We start from the raw sequence: 21,120 nt of genomic DNA, 5'->3' as shown, positions 1-21,120 counted from the left end.
TGAGAGGTACGTAGGTACACACAACCTGCCTTGAGAAGAAGAAGAAGAAGAAGTTAAGAAGACCGGTGCGTGGAAACCCTCATCTCCTCTCTCTCCCGTTTTCTACGTGGTATCGCCGACAAGAGCTGAAGATGTATGAGTATAGACATACGTATACACACGTTTTCAGCTCATTGAAACGTTGACCCTCGACGGCTTGCCGAGTTGCCGTGCTCTCGACCTGGTCGGATGCTTCTCTTTCGAAACGCCCCCGAGGCCCTGGAATGGAATGCATACGCCCACCCTCCATCCCCTGCCACCTGATACGCACAGCCGTGTCAGATCTCCGTCGCCCTACCACGTCGAATTCCCAGGAGAAACAAAATCATTATGCCATGAATTCTCCTCCGCCGCCGGCATCGCCAAGTTGAGGCGCGCGCCTGCTGCTCGGCTTCAAGCCATAGGAATGGGTATTGTCTTTGTCTACTGTTACCTCGACTCGTCTTCGGCCACCCCTCCTTATTTTTTTTTTTCTCTCTCTCTCTCTCCCTCTCGCATTCTCTCTCTCGTTCCCGCTCTCCTTGTCTCCTTCGCGAGCCTGCTGGAGTGGGCTAATAAGTAAGCCCGTCCACCGAGGTCAAGCGAGACGACGTCGATGGACGCGCGTCGACTCTGTGCCAAGTCCATAAACCAACGCGCGGACTCCCCACCAGTCCCTCTCTCGTCTTCTCTTCAAACCCCTTCTACCCTTGTCGCCATCGTTCCGAGCGGGCTCGCTTGGCTGCCCAGGATCGTCTGCGATTTGGTCCCTGGTCCCCATGATGACAGTGTAGGGCAATGTCCACAGAGCGGCCGCAGCAACGCCTTTTGAGACCCTCCCAAGTATCTTGGCCCTTGGCGGATCCAGCATGGGTAGAGGAGCAGGTGGCTCGGATATCATCAATCAACCAGCTCACCACACTTGGGGTCGACTAATGCCTCTCGGCCACTCCCATTTACACGACCTTGGACATTGGCGCAACTGGATTGCCTCATCCTTTCCTTATTACTGTTCACTCTTTCACTTTCTCTCTCTTTTTCTTCTTCTCCTTCTTACTCCCCTTATCTCCGACTTTGATAGTCACTCTCGCCGCCGTTTGTACTCTGTCTCTCCGTTGCCCCTTTCTATTGCCACCCCATCCACCCCCGGATTTTGCTCCCCCCCCCTTAGCCCCGGCCGGCCACGTAGGAACTGACGAGGACTGCTCCGCCCTGCGCCGAGTGTTGTCCTACCCTAGCTGCTTCTTGCGTCCGATATAAAGACCAGGGACAGCCTGAACGGGACGCTTGTCGAATAAGTTGAATGTCTTTTTCTGAAATCGATGTGTTTGGGAATATAACGTCTTCATCGCGCCGTCATTATCTAGTACACGCCGGAGTGGGATATCAAAGTTATATATACACATAAGCGAGTATACAGCATCCATCTATCGGGAAGACATGCCGAGGGAGCACGCCTCGCTTTTCACCATGAGATCGGTAGTCACGACCCTCGCCCTCGCATCCAGCCTATTATCCGTACCGGCGAATGCACGTAATCTACCAAGTGGGCTCAGCGCGCCCAAAGTAGTGAGCTTGACGACGGAGCGGAAGGTTGTGACAAATCCGGTCAAACGGGATCGTATACGGCGGAGGGACACCGTCAGGGCAGAGTTGGACAATGAGGTAAGTGCGCGTGCTATCTAATGGATATATATCTATCTTAAACTGGGGGCTGGCGGCAGCATTGTTTCTCCTATTTTTGGTTATATATTGTATGTACGTCGGTCGGTTAAGCTAACGTCCGGGCAGGAGACGCTGTATTTCGTGAACGGCACGGTGGGAACACCACCGCAGGCCATACGGATGCACCTCGACACAGGCAGCAGCGATTTATGGGTGAACACGGATGGGTCGCGCCTCTGCGCCCAGACGTCGAGGCCTTGCGCATACGGGGGCACGTACAACGCAAACGAATCGTCCACATACGGCTATGTCGGCAGCTGGTTCAACATCTCTTATGTCGACGGGTCGGGCGCATCGGGAGACTATGTGACAGACACTATCACGATCGGCAGCTCGACACTCACCGACTTCCAGTTTGGCGTCGGCTACCGCAGCACCTCGGAGCAGGGTATCCTCGGCATCGGCTACGCTGCGAACGAGGTCCAGGTCGGCCGCGCGCGCCTCGATCCCTACGAGAACCTCCCCCTGAAAATGGTCTCCTCCGGCCAGATTCCTCGCAACGTCTACAGTCTCTGGCTCAACGACCTCGACTCGAGCACTGGCAGCATCCTCTTCGGCGGCGTTGACTCGGCCCACTACACTGGCGCCCTCCTGACCCTGCCTGTTCAGGCCAACGGTGGCATCTTCGCCGAGTTCCTCATCACGCTGACTTCTCTCGTTCTTGGCAACATCACCATCACTGACAACCGCGCTCTCGCCGTCCTGCTTGACACCGGCTCCTCGCTGACGTACCTGCCCGACGACGTAGTCGAACGCATCTACCAGGAGGTTGGGGCGCAGTACGACTCTTCGGCCGGCGCAGCCTACGTGCCCTGCGCGCTCGAGGACCGTACCGACACCCTTGACTTCGACTTCGGCGGGCCGCGCATCGCCGTCGAGATGAACGAGCTCGTCCTTGACCTCATCACGGCCAGTGGCCGCCGCCCTACCTTTGCCAACGGCGTCTCCGCCTGCCTCTTCGGTATCGCCCCCGCCGGCACCGGCACCAATGTCCTCGGCGACACCTTCCTCCGCTCAGCCTACGCCGTCTACGACCTCGACCGCAACGAGATCTCCATCGCACAAACCCGGTTCAACACGACCGAGTCCAACATCCAGGAGGTCCCCACCGACGGCGGCGTTCCCGGCGCCACTCCTGTTGAGAATCCCGTCGCCGCCACCGAGGGCCTCAGCCGCGGCACTGGCAACGGCAACGCTGGGGTCGGTAGCGGCACTGGAAGCGGCGCCCCCGGCGCGAATATGGCAGCGCCCGCTGCTGCTATTCTGTCCGCGCTGGCGTTTGGGGCTGTCACGTTGATTATGATGTAATCTCGAACGGGAGAGCCCCCCCAAAAAGATACAAAAATAGCGTTCGTCGTTGTCATCGAGTTTTGTACCAATTGTTCAGTGTTATTAGGGCGGCGTGGATGGTTTTACCTAAAGCATTGCAAGGCGTTACGGGAGGCAGGGGGACCTTATGAGTCGAGCTTCATTATGGGCATGGTCGATTCGATTTTTTTTTCTTCACTAACCGATACAAACGGCAGACTACGGATGTGAGAAGGGGATAAGGACTACATATATATATACCTATATAGCCCACCATCTTACATCTGCCTATGTGGGCAATGGGATGTCGTGTGTACATCAAGGCCGCAACCGGGGGACCGATCCGAGCACGTACGCAGCCGGGGAGAGTAATAACGCAAGAAATATATTACCGCTTGCTATGCTCGCTGTCTCAGTGGCCCATCCGATAGCGCTACACGTGCATGTAAATGTATGCTCGGTACGTGAAAACGTCGACGAGGCTGACTGGCCTCCCTCTCCCAGTTCGTCTCAGGTACGAGGAACGCCCATACCGACCAGCGACGAATCGAGGCGGAGCTCTCGCGAGGCGCCGTCGAACTGGGAAGTACTCTTTTATCTCCTTACCCGCCGCATCTTTCTATTCCCCTACTCCCCTATTCCCCTATTCCCCTACTCCCTTCTTCCCCTATCCCCTGCCCTTTCCCTTTCCCTCCCTCCCTCCCCCCTTGCTCCCCTTTCGTCCGACGACTAGGTCCGTCAAGCTGGCGCGAGACGGGGACGCGGGGGTCGAAACCGCAGCGGCGCAGGAAGGGGTCGCAGTCGTGGCCGCGCTCGCGCTCGCCGGCGCCGTGCGCGTGCACGTACGCGTCGATCCAGCACAGCGGGCAGGCCACGTACGCCTCGTTGAGGAAGGCGAGCCAGGGCCGGCCCTCGCGCGCCGCCGTGTCCTCGTGGCACGGGCACGGGCACGAGGGGCCGTCGGGCACGGGCGGCAGCGCGGCGAGCGCGGCGGCCGCGGCGGCCGCGGCGTCGTGGGGCGAGAGGTGGCGGTGGCGCCGCGGTGGCGGCGAGAGAGGTGGTCGCTGGGCTGGCGGGGGCGCGTGCGGTGCCGGAGCGGGCGTCTGCGGCGAGAGGTCGGCTGCCGGGGTGCTGTCGCCGCCGGCGCGCTCCTGCGGACGGGCGGCTTCGTCCGGGGGTTTGGTCGGCGCGGGGGGGCGCGTCGGCGCGGCGTCGCTCGGGGACATGGTGCTCGCTGCCCCTTTCCTCCCCTTGCTTTCTCGGCTGTGATGCTGGTATGCTGGAGAGGCTGGGTGTATACGCGATGCCTGGGTAAGCTAACTGCGTGCTTGGACGGATAGAGTCTGCGGTGGGTGGTGAAAAGCTATGGGAGAGGAGAACGGAGGTTAACGGGGAGAGGAGGGGAGGGAGAGGAAGAGAGACGTACGGGTAGGAGAGGGAGGAGGGAAGGAAGGAAGGAGGGAGGGAGGGAGGGAGGGAGGGAGAGCGCGGCCACAACCGCAACAGCAAGCGCCAGCCAGCCCAGCCCTCTCGCTGTCCCTGTCCCTCTCTAGCACAAGTGCGGTCTCCTCCGCCCATGACTCGACTCGAATCGGCTGGGCTCGGGCTCGGCTCGCGGCCGGCCCAGCAGGTGAGGCAGACGGGGGCAGGTCGTTCAGGTTAAGCACTCCAAAGCGAAGCTGCTGTGCGACGACTGCCGGCCGTCAGTCTGGCGCGGATACACATAGATAGATACGCAGACGCGGACACACGCGCGTCTAAGGCGTGCGTACAGGCGGCGGCACCACCTCGAGCGAGCTAGCAAGGGAAAGAAAAATAAAAGGGAGAAAAAGCTGGCGCGATGCGCGGGCGCGAGAGTCACGAGGTGCGCGTCACCGTGGCACGAAGATCGCTGGACGGCGCCTGCGCGGGGGCCCGGGGTTCCTCACGTGTAGGACGGTGTCTGGGACCTTTGGGCGGGCAGGGTCTCGGCGCGGGCGCTATCTAGACTGTTCAGGGCCGGGGGGCTGCCAGGGGAATCGCTAGGGACGGGGAGATTCCCACCGCTCTCAGCTTCTCACCCGCGTTGGAGAGTCTTTGAACCTACGCATTAGGAGCCGCCTGCTGCTACCTTTGCCCGCCCTGCTCTACGTCCCGGCACCCGCGCAATCGCCTAGATAGCGCGGCCGTCGGATGGACAAGTGCAGATGGACGGCTTCCGCGGGCGGTGGGAGAATATCCGGTGCGGGCGGGACACCCCGGAGACTTGAGCCGGTTGTCCCGGCTGCTTACTGGCAGAACTTTGCGACGTATGACTTTTTGGAATTCACCTCCTGGGCCAGCTACTGCACGATTCAATTCTGCGGCGACCTAGTATCGGCGTCGATCGCCTCTCCACCCCACGATCAGGGCAGGGTATTATTATATGGGATGGTTGGGAGTCGAGGCGGTAGGATGCAGCCCGGGAAGGCGGGGGGATATCTATTCTTGCTCGTTTAATACATGCCCACGATGTCACTTTCCGCGAGAGCTAAGCGCGGCGATGGACCTTGGCATACACTATCTATCACAGAGGGGAGAGGAGACAGAGAGAGGGGGGGGAGAGGGGTTGACCATGTCCAGTTGGAGGACGTGCTGCGTGCTGCAACGTCAACTCGCGTCACGGCCCTCCGTCGTCTATACTAAGACGCGTAGAGTAAATAATGGGTTGCGCACCTAGATTTGTAGGCCGCCCTTTTCAGTACTCAAAATCGTCGTCGACGGACGGGCCCTTGTTCTTCGCCACGCTCTCCTGCTTCCTGTACATCTCTACGATCTGGCGGCTGCTCGTCGCTTCGTCGGGCTTCTTGTCCTCTCGGATCTTGATGAATCTCGGGAATCGCAAGCTGATCCCTTTCTCGCCCGCCGGATCGGCGCCGTCCTTCAACCCGGCCTGATATCTCGGGCTCAGCGTCAGGTCCGCCGTCCTGACTTCCCACACGTAGCGCGGCTCGAACCAGACGTCTGGCTGGTGCTGCCCGCCCGCAGAGTGCGCGTAGAACGGCTTGGGCCGGTCGATCACCAGCTCGAAAAGCTGTGCGTGAAGCTCTTCCAGGAGCTGCTCTGAGAAGCCGGTGCCGATGTTGCATACCGTCTCGTAAATGTCCAAGGCGGCGTTGTAGCACCCGAGGAGGAACGAGCCGTAAACAGAGGTACGCTTGCCTTTGCCGTGATAGGCGCCGAGCACCACGAGATCGAGGGAATCGCCGACGCCTGCGAGGTAATCTTTTTTGATCTGTCTCCTGTTAGCCGTGACCGTGACCCGGACGCGGTAAAGTACTTGCCTTGAGCCAGTTGCGACTTCGTTTGCTGGGTTCGTATCCGCTCTCGGCGCCGTCGAGCATCTTCACCATGAGCCCTTCGCAAGACGCCTTGACGCTCTCGTCGAGGAACGTCTGGATTTCCTCGAGATCTTGGCCGTCCATGTGGCTGGCAAAGGCGAATTCGTTTTCGGTCGGTTGGAAGGCGCCGCACAGCAACTCTCGGCGTTCTCGGAGGGACTTCTGGACCACCGCCTCGCCGTTCAGGTACAGCAGGTCGAAGGCGAAGATGCAGACCTTGATTTTGACGTCCTCTATCTTGACATCCTTTCTCTTCCTCGTCATCAGCGTCTGGAAGGGCATGATTTTCTTCTCCACCGCGTCCCAGGCGACGGCCTCGCAGTCGATCACGAAGCTCTTCGTGCTCTCCTTAACCCAGGTGGGCAGCTTCGCGAGGACGTCAGGATATTTCTTGGACAGATCCTCGGAATTTCGGGAGAATATGGACGAGACACCGTTGGTGGATTCCTTGGTGGCGCCGGGCAAAGCCTCTATATATTCGTCGGTATGGTCCTTGGCGACATAGTGGATCTGCGTCCTTTCACCGTCGTATTTGTATTCGCACGTGAAGGTTTGATTCTCGAACCGATCTAGAACCTCCGTGATTGCCTTCGTCGGCTTGGCAAGCATGGGCTTGAGGGGAAGCCCGGGACGGAGTCTACAGCTCTCCCTCAGCTTCATGATGCCGTTCTGGATCATGGCCGGGATGATCACATTCCAACTCGGTATTTCACTACCTCTCATCAGCACAGCTACTACTACGAGGTCGGAAATCCACACTCACCTGTATGCCGTCTTCAGCATGGTCTCTGCTGCTTCGATTTCCTGGGGGCTAGGCTCCGTTCCTTTCTGCGCCGCCTCGTGGAAAGCCATGGCTTGCGCTATCGCTACGATGACTGTCTTGTCTGCCAAGCCCAGCCGCAGTTTTCCCTCGAGGAATCGGACCAGATACTTGGCCTCGCTCGGGCCGCCTTTGTCTTTGTGGATGTCGGCCTTGACGGTCGAGTGGGCGTCGGCGGCCGAGAGCAGTTTCTTGATCCCGTCCACTTTCCTGGTTTGGGCACCGGTCCCAGACATGGCAGTAGCAATCTCCATCAGGCCCTGGTGCACGCCCCTTACGGTCAGCGGCTTGAGCTTGAACATGGTAGGTTGCGTTGATTTGCTCTTGATGGCGACAAGGCCCAGGTCGCCAATCTCTTTCTGGTCTGCTTTGATGATCTGGAGACTGCGGCCCGTCGTCTCGCCTATGGACTTCATGATTAGGGACTCGCCGATGCCGAGCTCGATGCCGGCGTAATCGGGGGCGAGTTTGTTGATCATCAACAGCACCGTAGGTAGAAAGTCATCGGGAGTCAGACGTAAGACTTGTCGGAGGAACCGAGAGCAGTACTCAGTTATAGCAAGCCGGCCCGACGTAAGCTCGATGAGAGAGAATGTGGCGCACAACGCAGCATATGGTACCGGCGTGCCGGCCTCCCAATCTGGATATGGGTCCTCGGCCGGAATCGCAAGCTTTTTCTGCAGCTTTTTCCGGGTCTTTGCTGCGGCTTCGGGCTTCTCTACCTCGTCGTCCTCGACCTCGGACGCCGACTCCGACGCTTCCCTCTTAGGCGGCCGCCCCCGTTTTTTTGCCGCTGGAGACGTAGCAGCGGCCTTTTTGGGCGACCTTGCCCTACTGCTGGACCGCTTCCTGGGCTTCACGGGCTCTGCACCAGACATGGATACATCGTCCTCGTCCTCGTCCTCGTCCTCGTCCTCTTCGACTCGGCGACGAGTTCGTCGTCGTCGTTTCACCGTCGGTGCTTCTTCTTCTTCTTCAAGCTCCTCTAGGTCCTCTTCGGCTTCGACCTTGACCTTGGTAGATGCTTTTTTCGAGGCGCTCAGGCGAGGGGAGGTGGAGCGGGACCGCTTTCTCGTGTCTATTCGCATTCACGTCAGCTCCGTACTCTAGCCAACCCAGGAATGGAGGAGGAGGGAATCCCACCTTTGACAGGTACGGTGTTCTCTGTAGCAGCATCGGCGGCGGACTCTGTAGAGGCATCGGCGGTGGACTCTGTAGCAGCATCGGTGGCGGACTCTGCCCCGCCCGATGACGCTTCCTGCTCGGCGGCAGGCTCCGACTCCTCTTTTACCTTCTTGGAGGTTTTGGTGCTGAAGGAAAGAGTCGTCTGCTTGGGTGCGGGCTTGGAACCATTGGGCTGGCCGAAGAACCTCCTAAGATAACCGTGAGCAGACATCCGGGCACGACATGGGTATGACACGGTGAGTGAGAGCTAGCGACAGGAGCATCGCGAGCAACAGAGAAGTGCGATGGCCAAGTAGAGCAGGATAAGAAGGAAAAGCGGTAACAGACCCTAGAGTGGTCTGCGAAGATCTTACATACCCCAAGGTAGCCTGCTTGGGCGCCATTCTGAGTAGTCGCGTCGACGTACTCAGGGCGATGCGCAGGCAGAGACGATGTGAGGCCAGATTGGGCAACTGGGGAGATGGTTATTGGGGGGGAGAGAGACAGACGGAGGGGGATAATTTAAAAGGGACGCGGGCTCGTGCTGGGCGCTGCGTTGCTACGTTGGTGCGAATTCCCGGGGGAGACAGGGGGAGGGCGCTTGTGCGGCAGATGCTATGGTCGCTGTGGCGTAGGTGGTCGACAGGCAGCCAGGTAGCCAATGCCAATATTCGAGGGCCTGTCGCTTTCTGCTTTGGACGTGACGCGATTCCAAGTCTGGCCGCGTTAAATAGGCGGGTTCGTGTAGGTAGGGCCAGTGACGTGACGCGACAAGCTGCGACGTGCTGCGACGTGCTGCGACGAGAACGCCTCCAAAAAAAAATTCAAGAAAACAGTACTTGAGGTACTTCCTAAGCAGGCATACCGTATCGCGCCGTATCTTATCGATAGGCATACACCGCCTAGCCGAGACTTACCCGAGAGGCAGTTCGAGGTAGGTACCTCCGTCAAGTACTACCTACCTCCTACCGACCTAGCTGGGTGGCCTGCCTACTATAGTCCCCCGGATGCGAGCCATTCCCAAGGCCCGCTCCCCGGACCGATCAAGATGCTCTCCGGCAGCCAGCTACGGAAAGTAAGCACTAAGCTTCGCCGCCTCGAAGCCCCATCCGATTGAGAGAGACGACGAAGCCATGAGACTTCCCCGCGCAGCCCCGCTGCGCCAGCTCCCGAAGCTCGGCTCCGCTCGCCCTGCTCTCGCGCTCGTCCTGGGCCGGTGCCGCCGCGGCGCCTCCAGCTCCGCGTCGGCCCGCGACGCCCCCCCGGCCGTCGACGTCGACGCGCTGCGCGCCGAGATGCTGGCGCGCCCGCCGCAGCTGAGCTGGGACGTGCTGTCGCCGACGCACTCGGCGCTGCTCGACGTCGCGCTGGCCGACTTCCTGCCCGCGAGCTGCCGCACGGCCGGGTACGCGGCGGGGGCGGGCATCGCGGGCGCCGCCGCCGCCGCCGCCGCCGAGCCCCGCGCGCTGCCGCCCGCCCACCACCTCGTCTACTTCCCCCTGCAGAAGACGGCCGCCGAGCTCCTCGCCGACGGCACCGACCCCTTCCACAGCCCCGGCGCGCCCTTCGCCCGCCGCATGTGGGCCGGCGGGTCGGTCGAGTTCCTCGACGTCGCCGGCCCCCGCGGCCGCGAGCCCGGCTTCCGCCTCGACTCGCGCGCCGCCGTCTGCCGCGAGCGTATCGTCGGCGTCGCCGCCAAGGGGCCCCCCGGCCGCGAGAAGGTCTTCGTCGACGTCCTGCGCGAGTACATGTGCGCGCCCGACTTCGAGCGCGCCCCCGGCGACGCCCCCGCCCCCCGCGGCATCCGCGAGCACCGCGGCCTCGTCTTCCTGCGCGGCGTGACCGCCGACGAGGCCCGCGACGATCTCGCGAGGGCCGCCACCAAGCGCAGCCGCATCGTGAAGGGTACGCACTTTCGACGCACGCCGTGATCCCGTCCCCGATGCTGTTGCTGCGCCCTCCCCGTGACCGCGCGACGCTGACGATCCTCTCTTAGCCCCCAACCCCCCCGACTTCTCCGTGACCCTCACGCCGACGCCGACGCTCCTCTTTCACTACAGCGCCCTTACCTTCAACGCCCACGCGATCCACCTCGACCCGGAGTACTGCCGTACCGTCGAGGGCCGCCGCGGCCTGCTCGTCCACGGCCCGCTCTCGCTTACCCTCTCTCTCGCCGTCCTCGGCTCCCGCCTCGCCCCCGGCGAACGCGTCCGCGCCATCGAGTACCGCAACCTCGCGCCTCTTTATGTCGGCGAACCCCTGCGCGTCTGTGTTAGGCTTGTCGGTGATGGCAACGACGGCGACGGCGGCGACGGCGGTCGGCCCAGGCGGTGGGAGGTATGGGTTGAGGATGAGGATGGTGGCCTCAGCGTCAGAGGCACGGCTACAAGTCTACGACCTACGGATTGATGGAGGGGAAAGAGAACGGAAGGGCACCTGCTGAGGTCTTTTTCTCTTTCTCCTTGAAAAATTTTAAACCATGCCCCTTTGCCACTACCGCAGCGAATGTACATGAAGGTTGCCAATGGCCACTTATCTTTATATTCCGCAACCTCGCGCGGGGCCATTATTTGCTATATGTACATTGTCCTCGGAAACGGAAACCCGGGGGACGTGTCATGAGAAATCGTGCCACTTCGTTTGTCCATTCATGCATTTGCCGTACGAAACCCGGTCCGTCACGTTTCTGATGCGGCTCGGAAGATACCCGTTAACACAAAGCCCGAAAGTAGAAGCTAGACAGATGAGCAAAAAAAAAAAAAAAGAGAGAAATCCAGTCGCCCGCTCTCGTTTCGCCGCGTCCATGCATTCGTGCAAATTTCCTCGTGTGCCTGCCGGAGACCATGGGACAAGTCTGGAGCCATCACTCTCCACTAGATACCAAATTTCCGCATGTCCGTCCCTAGAACCTCAGGTCCAAAGCCTCCGCCTCCAGGCCACGAATCGAAAGCATCCTAGACAGAACTGGCTATGCTAAGACTCTTGTGTGTAAAGGGGTATCGAGAAAAGACGGGTCCAAGTGACAAGGTGAAATCACGGGGCTCCCTGCCCGCTAAGCAACGGGAGCTAGAAAGGGACTAAGCATGAGATCATCCGCACTAGGTCGCAGATTGTGGTCTATCTCGAAGGTCTGACTCAGAAACGTCACAGCCTCGGGGCTGGCACTATCCGGAATCGTAGGGGCGGCCTTGCCACCGCCGATCTTGAAGATAGCCTGCAGCTGGCTGCAGTCGGGGAAAGGGTGCGTGCCCGTCATCATCTCCACGACCAAGCACCCGAGGGACCAAATGTCGGCCTTGCGCGTGTACGAGGTCTGCTTGACCACTTCGGGCGCCATCCAAAACACGGAGCCCTGGAGGGAAGGCCGGTTCTTGTTGTTGTTAGCACCGCTAAGAATGTTCGAGGCCTCGAGCTTCTTGCTGATGCCGAAATCGGAAATCTTGATCGTGCCCTTGTTGTCGACCAGGATATTAGCGCCCTTGATGTCGCGATGGATGATATCCCGATTGTGCAAGTAGGAGAGCCCGTTCAAGATCTGCCGGACAAAGCTGCGGACGAGGGGTTCGGGTAGAGCGCCGTACGAGTTGAGCATCGTCTGCACGGAACCGCCCGGGACGTACTCGAGAAAAATGTTGAGGTGCTCGGCCGAGGAACTACAGCCCAGGTACTGCACAATGTTCGCGTGTCGGAGATCCCGGAGCAGGCCGATCTCGCGCTTGAGCGCCTCGATCATGCTCTTCTTGCGAGCGTCAATCTGGCTGTTGGCACCAGGCGAAGGAGCCTCGACCTGCTTGACAGCGAGAAGCTCACCAGTGACAGCGTGCAGAGCCAAGTACACGCTACCGAACGAACCTTGGCCAATCAAGGCACCCTTCATCCACTTGTTGTCGTCCCACGACTCTCCAGCCAAGAAGCTCTGCAACTCCTCGTCGGCATCCTCGCCATCCTGGTCCAGCGCTTGGGTGAGATCTTTCAACGAGCCAGAGCCCTGCGTGCTGGATTCGTCAAAGTAGCTCTGACGAACGTTGCCTTCCGGGTCCGTGATGCTAATTGGATTGCCGTCGGATCCGCTATCCGCAAACGAGACATACGACTTGCGATTGGGCTCGATGGGCGATTCCTCCTGCAGGGTATGGAGAACCGACGAGGCGACGGAGTCTCGGTACGAGTGGGGTATGCGGCCTTGGTTCTCGCGCGTCTTGATTTTGGCAAGCTGGCCGCTGTTCAGCCAGGAATCGGCGATGGTCGGGATAGGCGGCGCATCCTGGATGCTGGAGGCGAAGCTGAAGTTGCTGGCGACGCTGAGCCGGCTGTTGACCTTGCTCAAGCGGGTAGACCTGCGCATAGACAGACGGGCAGTCCGATCAATGTCCTCTCTAGGGTGGTCGGGGAAGTAGGAAGTAAGGTCGGATGTGATCAACTCGCTAGGCGGTCGCAGGCCACCAAACTGCCTAAGCGTGCCCTTGCGTCTAGGAGTAGATTTAGAATCGTTGGAGGCGGGACGTTCCAAGTCCCTCGCCGCATTGCTTACGTTCCTCTCCCGGTCCTGGTACGATATCGGCGATAGCGGCTGCTGCAGACCTTCGTTCCAGCTCTCACCCAGCAGCCGCTGGATCTTTAACTGACTCCTCTTGTCCTGCACGCTTTCGAGAGCCCGCGCGTGAGACTGCTGCGCCTCCTCCATCGCGATGGAAGCGGCCCGCTGCAGCTCGGGGTCGCCGGGTTCGCCGGCAGGCACTCGCCGGAGGATGAGTCGATTTCTCTCTGGTCGTTTCTGGTCCTTCACGATGCGCCACAACTCGGTATCGCCAAGACGGCGGCATTGCTTAGGGTCCGGGTCGACGCCGGTCAGGACCCAGAAACAGTAGTTGCGGTCGTGATCCTCCCGCAGGGCGAATTTCCGCAACGTCACTCGCATGACCTCCTCACAGGTATTGCAGTCGGCAATCTTGACAACCTTGGTAACACCGCCGGTAGAGATGACGCGGATGACGTCTTGGCCCTGTGGTAAAGCGGCCATCAGCGAACCTTCTTGACTGGATGTGTTTCTTGTGTGGGTCATTACCAGACGAGCCGACATAGTCGGTGAGCCAGGAGCTCGGCCGGCCGCGTTGCCCATGTACGGTTGGTATCTCTGCTGTCGGGCGCTTCGGGCATCGGCACTGGGGAGGGGTGAATTGGGTCGCGACGCGGACTTGGCGAGTTCGGACACGGGGTTCACGGGAAGGCTCGACATATCAATCTGCCGGGAATACCGTCTGCTAGACGACACAGGCGCGGCACGGTTGGTCGAGTTTAGCGGCCGCGGCGAACCGGTCGAGGAAGGCGTGTACTGAGGATCCAGTCCTCCGAAGGAGTCCTAGAGCACGTCCACGTTAGAACCACCTCTACACCCGACCGTCGTAGGGGTCTGGGAGGCTTCAGGGGTCTTTTCGCCTACTCACCCGATTGCGCTTCTTCTGGTTCGCGTACGCCTTCGTCCTCAATTTCTTGATGCCGAGGAATAGGCGGACCCGATCGCCGACCTTGTCGATGCCCATCTCCTTGAGGACTTCCTTGTCCATCTCCAGCAGATTCTCGCCGTTGATGTGGTTTTTCCTAAACAGCTTCTCATACTCGCCGCACTTGACACTCCGCAGGTACTCGCAGACCTGGTCCTCAGTCCAGTTCTTAACTGCATCCGGGCCATCGACGTCTGAAAACTCGGACTCGGTCGGGCTGGCAAAGGATTGGCCCGCAGCGTGGACGGCGGGAGCTCTCCTCGTGGGCGGCATGTTGGACGATTGTGCGCTCGAGACCAATGCGGCGCTCGACGAAGCTAACGAAGCCTGGAAGGACTTCGAGGCAAGCATTGCCATGGTGTGTGGAAAGGGGTGACAATGAAAAAAAAAAAAAAGATCAAGTCAGGTATGCATAGGCGGAGGAGGAGACGGAACGAGGAGTGGAGAGAGAGAGGGCGAGGACTGTTTCTTTATTCGCCGGTTCGTCTTCGTCTTCGTCTCTCGTCCCTTTCCCCCAGAGGGCCAGACAAAGAATGAATTGGCAAGCTGGCGGGCTGATATGGAGAATCCCGAGGAGGCGAAGGCGAAGGTCGAAATACCAACGACGGAGAGGCCAGGGAAGAGATTATCAGGGGAGGTTTCGCAAGTTGAGAGAGATATGAGATAGGTGTGTCAACCAGGCATGGTATGGGAAGAAAAAGTATGGGGTTTAGGAGCCTTGAGGGATTGGGGGGGGGTTGAGGGTGGGAATTAATTGCAGGAGAGGATTTCGAAGTCCCCAGGTACCTCGAGGGGTCGCAGGTTGACGTTCGCTGGTATCGGCGTTGGTGTTGGTGTAACTGACAAGGGGTTGAGGTGAGGTCGTCGTCTCTCTTTTTCTTTAGTTGCAGGCTGATTCTATTCACAGACCCACCCTCCTCCCTCCTCTGCCAGGACGGCATCGAGAGGTACATCGAGTACCTAATATAGGAGTGTACATACCCCACGCGCCTTGGGTGGCCAAAAGGTTACAGCAGGTACCTCAGGTACCAACCGGCCTCTAACCTTTATCCCACTTACCTACGTACACCTAACGTTAGGCACCTGCACGTAGGTACATAACTCCTACCCCACCACCTACCTCCCCTACGGCAAAGTACAATACCTTAGGTACCTATCAACCTCAAACCAGTGCCTGCCCGTTGCCTAGGGAGATAGGTAGGTACCTTGGGTGGTTGCTAATGCTGTTTGTGCTGCTACATTAGGTACCTACCTACCTCCTACCTACCTGCCTTAGGTACCTAACCTCCCTACCGTAATCTCTGAAGGAGCCATCAGTATACTATACGTAGCCTGCATAAACCCCAGGGCTACTCTAATTATGGCAGGGAGGTCTCCCATAAGCTGCACGTATAACTCACCTTATTCTGGCCGACAAGGACCCAATGGAAGCGGCACAGAGGGTAGATATGCAGCTCCCATACGTCCATACGTATGCGAACTTCCTGCTGAGGGCTGCCTCGATACATCATCGGGTCCCTAGGGCACGCATGTCCTTACTTACCTATGAGCATGTATTGTGCTTCGAGACACCGATGACCCCGAGCGGCTAATGCCAACGTGTACATGTCTACACAGGTGCATAATGAATGTACGTTGTAATTACGAGGCATGTGCCTACCTAGGTAGGTACCTTAGGCAAGCAGACCAGTGCCCTGTTAAAGAATAACGTGTACACAGGTATGCAGAAGGAGGCCGCAAAGGGGGGGGCTGCGGAGGAGGGAGGTACAAAGCCGTCTGTACATGCATGGGCCGTGTTCGAACTGTATGCGTTCCTCGAATTATGATTGGCTCGAAATGGAAATGGACGGCGGTAGCTGACGTTGATTTGTGAAACTCGCCAGAAAGCGCACGGCCAGTAAGGCATCGCACAGACATGGATGTCTGTGAGGTATGTCAGTACAGAGGAAAGGGGCCAAGGCAAGTGAGCCAACGGAGAGAGGCGGAGAGGAGAGAGCGAAAGAAAAGAAGAAAGAAAGAAAAAAAGGGCCCCCGTCGTCGTCCTATACCACGCCTGATCGTGTATCGGACGAGATGCGACGGCGATGGCGCCGATATGGAAGCCTGCTCGGATGTTGATTGCTACCGTGCGCTCCTACTTCCTGGCGCGTCCTACGACATGCTGGGCGTTTCCGATGATTACTCCATGATGCCCGCGGTGGGCAGGGTGCCGAGAGGGAAAATTACTACTTTGACTCCTTCCGGGCGCCAGCCCAACTTCGGACAAGTCCCCTCTATATCGGTCCGCCTATATACCTCTTCTACTCATATCCCATCCTGCCTCTACGTATGTCGGTTGTTAACACCTTCGTGTCGCGCGTCGATATGTGGTGAGCCATTATCCGTCCGCAGGTCAGCGTCCGTGTCGCCCTTTTTTTAGCACGGCGCAGGGTGCCTCTCTGGAATCCGTATCTGTGGCGATAACTCGAGAATGCTACCTGTTCGTATGCCATGCACGTAGCACCGCCCTTCGTGAGCGAGGGAGTCTCGGGGGCGGGCGACAGGTGGCTCGTACCATGGACGCAAACCAAGAGGTTCTGATCCCTCGCGAGGCCGAGGCCGGGCTTGTGAATGCCGCGAATGGATCCATATGACGTGGCGGAAACGGCTCGAGGAAATCACCAGCGTCAGTCAGTGGGAATCAGCGGGCCCATCAGCTGAAGAGAAGACCAGAGTGGGCAGGTACATGGTGGTGGACGAACGAGCGAACGAACCAGTCGACACGAGAAAGAGATGTCCAAGGACTCCGTGATGGCGCTACCACGATTGGCCCGGCACTGGTTGGCTTGGTGGTGACGACGGGGGCCCCTACATAGCCCGTTCCTCAGCTTCGCTCTCGCCGCTTCGGCAAGTCATACACACGTAGGTATCTCCCTGTGTCGGAGAGGAGGCATGTACCCGCGCGCACACGCTGCCCCGGCGAGGTACCCAAGGGATGTTAGGCACATACACAGATCGTAGACATACCTGAGGTGGACAACCCGCATGCCCCTATCGCAGGCATTACTACGTAGCACCCGTACCGCCCACGAAGTGAATGGGGGATTAAGACAACGAGTCACGAACGGCAGGCACATATACATCACACCGGCTCAGAGGTATCACATAGCCTCCGGGCCTGGTCGGGTTGCATGAGCGTGAATGTACGCACCGCCAGGCAGTGTGTAGTTGGGGAGGTTGCCCAGGTAGTGTAGAGGCAATGCTGCTGTCTGTAGCACATATACATACACACGTCACCGGCCGCTCCCACTATTCAAGATGGTTCCCAGCTCCGTCCGCCTCTGTTGTTATTATCTACACGTACAATACGCATGTGCCTACTCGCCCATCCCAGGAGCTAGCCGGGGGTCCCGGCCACGATCTCCAACCTGAAACCCCCCCGAGTTTCGACCAGCCAGGATAAGATAAGCGTGGGCCGGGATGTCGTCGGCCCTAGCCAGCGGTTCAGGAGCCCTTTTTTTTGACCAGGCCAAGGTCGTCTGTGCCGTACCGGCTGAGTGGTTTACGTGCAGGGCCGATGTAATCTGTGTTTGCAGCTGCTATTCTTGTATTGTCGCTAGAAGCAAAAGGCGCTACTGCTGCTGCTGCTACGTGGTATCTCCCTGCCGCTTCCTACCCTACCGATGGAGCCACCCATGTACGCACATATGTGTATACCTGTACGCACATATTTCGACCGCTTCGAACTGCAGCGAACAACATTCTTCACATGACGCGGCTCTCTCTTCCTCTCGGCTCGTTCGCATCTGCTCCGTCAACCGCCTGTGCTATGTACGCCTGACCGCGATGCCGTAGCGTATAGCTCCTATATAGCTATAATGGTGCGTTAGGCGGGTCCTCTTCGGAGAAGCCAGTCCGGCCGCGGTTTCGGCGATGCCTCGTGAGCCTTTTTATCCCCCCCTCTCTCCAAGTCGCCTCGTGGGCGCGTACTGGCACACGATCCTCCGGGCCTCGCCGGGTCGCCCAACGCCAAAGGGGGAAACAAAATTAATAACGCCAATTACGAGTGAGATTCGCAGCCAACCTAGATAAACATGGGTTTGGCGAGCAGGACTGATTCGCCAGCTTCAGCCTCCCGCCATACTGTTTCTCCGCGAGGTCGGTATCACTACCATGGATGGGTGGATTGATCATCATTACACATCGGGCTCATTGGATAGATATCTTCGCCGGCTCCTCCCACACGGTGGGTTGGGCCGGCGTCCCATGGTATGTGCGTATGTACAGTACATGCATCATCGTCTGGAAGCTTTCGAGGTGGCCCTGGTGCAGATCTAGGACCGAGTCCTCACTAACGTGGGATCCAAAGGATTTACCAACACGCCCTCATCTCGACCGCGGACACAGAGAGTCGTATTATGCCGTTGCCCGGTTATCTTGCGGCTGTAATCAACATGACCTCCCTCGCATAGTAGGACAAAGTAATAAGCGGTTCATCTAAATTGCATAATGCTCTTGGGCAAATCCCGACCAGATCCTCGAGGATGTGTGCCCGGGGGTAGGTTTTTTTTTTTCCCCTCTCCTCTCTCCCTCTTCCCCATCTCATCCCTTGGATAAGCTGGCCCGAGGCCTCTTGTGACTCCGCTCGGGGTCGAGGTCGGTAAGGTCGACAAGTACATCACGAGATACGCGTACATCCAGGGAGCATAGTTAAAGATAAAACACTCAATGTCATGTTATGCGCTCAGCGTCAAGCCATCCTATCCTTATCATTAATTCCAGGCTCGCCGCAGCGGAGCTTCACGAGGCTAGGAACCTAGCCCGACATTACTCGCGAGTCGTGAGTATGTATTAGTATGAGTACACACATGCCTAATCTACCTACCTACCTTAGGTACCTAAACGCCATTGTACACCATCCACCATGTAGGTACGTATGTACATCAGGTAGTCGAGGATATATCCCACTTAGAGGGGCGGTGTGCCGCTGTTGGGCAAGGGATTGATTATTCACTGTTTACTCTCGTCGAAACTTGTGCCCTGGAGAGATGATGATGGGGTCCTCCGACTCCGATTTCGTCAGATAGGCCGGATATTGCATGGTGGCCCCCGGCTCGGTACCGCGTCCTACCGGCAAGGAGTAGTAGGATGCCACGGAATACGCCCAGAGGGAACAAAGGTGTGTATTCGATCGCAACGAGCAAGCCCACGGCGCCTGCAGACACCCAATGTCCTGTTCCCATCTATGGCTGCGTGGGCGAACCGTCATTTGCATGTCTTATACGCACATACTCATACATAGCAACTCCACGTGGGTGGGTGCCATTCGAGCCATTCGAGCCATTCTGCGTTCCATATGCGTCACCCGAGTGCATATCAAATGAGCTTCGTGCCCTAGCAAACAAGCATCGGGTCCCCGACCCCCCCAGAAAATATCGATCCCATGAAGCCCGAGAGCGCGAGGCTCGACGGTGACTTTGCCTGTGACCCCGCGAGCATTTCCTCCCGGCTTGAGGGACAGGGACATACACATACCTATGGTATCTATCTGCTACGCGTGTACCTACACAGACGGTCCGATCACAGGGCACGCAAGCCACCAAACGTAGACTCTAACGCGGTAACACGACGAGGCGCCCGCTTCCCTGTCCGTCCGTGGTGTCGTGTGTGCGAATCTCCCCTTAGTCGGTGCCGAGGCCATCGCACGCCTCGAGTGTAGGCGCATGCATGAGTGGCATTGCGCGGATCTGACGCCTCTACTCTGTAGGGATTATGTCATGTAGTGGCTAAGGTAGCCGCCTACCTCTTCCGTTTCCGCTGGCCTGCTCCGCGAAGGTCTTCTATTCTTTGCAGTGATCCGGTGCCCCATCATGGGATGTATAGCGTCTCCATCGAGTTGGCCCATACATTACCTAACCTACTTCCTGGTTCCTATCTGGGGTATGCAGCTAAGAACAATAGAGATGGGCTTTGGCATTGTCTGCCCAGGTGCAGGTATCTCTATTCCCATATTACCTACACATATCCACGTATATCCTCGCAGGGACGACATGGGAACGAGGTTCCCACAGACTAATGCGCACCGCAACATTGTGATATATTATGCATCGTATCTACAACGTGTCTGTCTCCTAAATGCTGGCCTTGTCGGCGTCCTCGAGTCGTTACGTTAGGCAGGTTACGGGTACCTTGGTATAGGTACGTCAAGTTCAGGGTAGAGGAACCTTTAAGTAGAGGCACCTACTTGCCTCCTAAGATTAGGAGGGGTTGCCCTAGGTAAATATTTAAGGTAACCTGAAGCAACCAGACGTCGAGAGCGTCTTTTCGCCGCCTCATCTACGCACATCCGCCACCGCACGCCTCGACTTAGGCGTGTACCAGGTATCTAGGCCGGCAGATTCCTAACCCAAGGCAGATGCATACGGGCGCGACAGATGCGACAGCGCGTCACGACGAGAATAGTAGACGTGCCGAGACAGTCACTGCGGTCCTGTCATTGGACCAGCGGCTCCCTCACACGCCGGCTTGTGGCATCATCGAAATTTGGACCTATGCGTTAGTTGGCAGTTAGCGGGGTTGAGACCGCGGCAGGCCACCCGCCGACCGCACGGCATAATGCGGTTTTCACCAGGCGTAACATGCGTGCTCCGCGTTAATTTGCAACTATCGGGTGGGTACTTGGGTACCTGGGCCTTGGCTTTGTCCGTCTTCGATCCAGCCCAGCGACGCTAACGTCGACGCCATCGGGGGCCTGCCTGCGATATTCAACCCACTCTGTAGGCCGCATCGTAGTCGTTTTCCTTTCATTTCTTTGTCCACCTACCTAGTTGTGGACGCCAGCATGCTTGACCGCTGTGCCCCCTCAGGTGAGAGCTGCCCGCAGGACAAAGCCGACCGACTGGTAATATCCGCGAGCTATGGAAGCTAAGCCAAGCTAAGCTGCGCTGTCGAGCTGCGGAGCCGCCGAGCTACGGAACAATGGATGTAAAATTCGCCTAAATCCAATGCTCGTCGCCCTCACGTTCCATTCGAAGCCCTCGTCGTCCCTAGACCCGAGACTCACACGGCTTTCTGCCCGAGCCATCCCATTGTTTGGCCTCGCCAGGGAGGGTAGTGCGTAGCTCCCAGAGGAGGGTCAGCTTGCTATGAGCCTCCGACACTGAACGCCGAAGCCGGACCTTGATGCGGATGATAGTTCCGCAGCGCGTGGCATCCCGGTTCACTCTCGGCTCCCGTGGGCCCGAAT

The 21,120-nt window shown here is 58.4% G+C and overlaps 4 protein-coding genes across 4 annotated transcripts; 2 read left to right on the top strand and 2 right to left on the bottom strand.

Moving 5' to 3' along the window:
* The first annotated feature begins 1,654 nt into the window (after positions 1-1,654).
* Positions 1,655-3,203, top strand: GGS23DRAFT_52617 (acid protease). Its single transcript, XM_051514686.1, has one exon. The coding sequence runs from the start codon at positions 1,864-1,866 to the stop codon at positions 3,049-3,051; it is 1,188 nt and encodes a 395-aa protein (XP_051371805.1). The 5' UTR covers positions 1,655-1,863; the 3' UTR covers positions 3,052-3,203.
* Positions 3,204-5,648: 2,445 nt separating this feature from the next.
* On the bottom strand, positions 5,649-9,191 carry GGS23DRAFT_52563 (ATP-dependent DNA ligase). The gene is made up of 5 exons (XM_051514685.1): positions 8,773-9,191; positions 8,374-8,603; positions 7,174-8,308; positions 6,354-7,122; positions 5,649-6,304 (listed from the first exon to the last, which is right to left on the bottom strand). The coding sequence occupies exons 1-5, from the start codon at positions 8,796-8,798 to the stop codon at positions 5,768-5,770; spliced, it is 2,697 nt and encodes an 898-aa protein (XP_051371804.1). The 5' UTR covers positions 8,799-9,191; the 3' UTR covers positions 5,649-5,767.
* A 154-nt stretch (positions 9,192-9,345) lies between these two features.
* GGS23DRAFT_609529 (HotDog domain-containing protein) lies at positions 9,346-11,408 on the top strand. Its single transcript, XM_051520276.1, has 2 exons — positions 9,346-10,299; positions 10,391-11,408. The coding sequence occupies exons 1-2, from the start codon at positions 9,528-9,530 to the stop codon at positions 10,801-10,803; spliced, it is 1,185 nt and encodes a 394-aa protein (XP_051371803.1). The 5' UTR covers positions 9,346-9,527; the 3' UTR covers positions 10,804-11,408.
* GGS23DRAFT_609521 (kinase-like domain-containing protein) lies at positions 10,766-14,252 on the bottom strand (the record flags this gene model as incomplete). The annotated part of the gene is made up of 2 exons (XM_051520275.1): positions 10,766-13,753; positions 13,839-14,252. 2 exons carry the CDS (start codon positions 14,250-14,252, stop codon positions 11,447-11,449), a joined length of 2,721 nt encoding a protein of 906 aa, XP_051371802.1. The 3' UTR covers positions 10,766-11,446.
* Positions 14,253-21,120: the final 6,868 nt, after the last annotated feature.

Source organism: Durotheca rogersii (assembly GCF_024521655.1).
Source record: "Durotheca rogersii strain YMJ 92031201 chromosome Unknown GGS23scaffold_10, whole genome shotgun sequence".
Lineage (NCBI taxonomy): Eukaryota > Fungi > Ascomycota > Sordariomycetes > Xylariales > Xylariaceae > Durotheca > Durotheca rogersii.
This window is presented reverse-complemented; position numbering and strand designations above follow the sequence as displayed.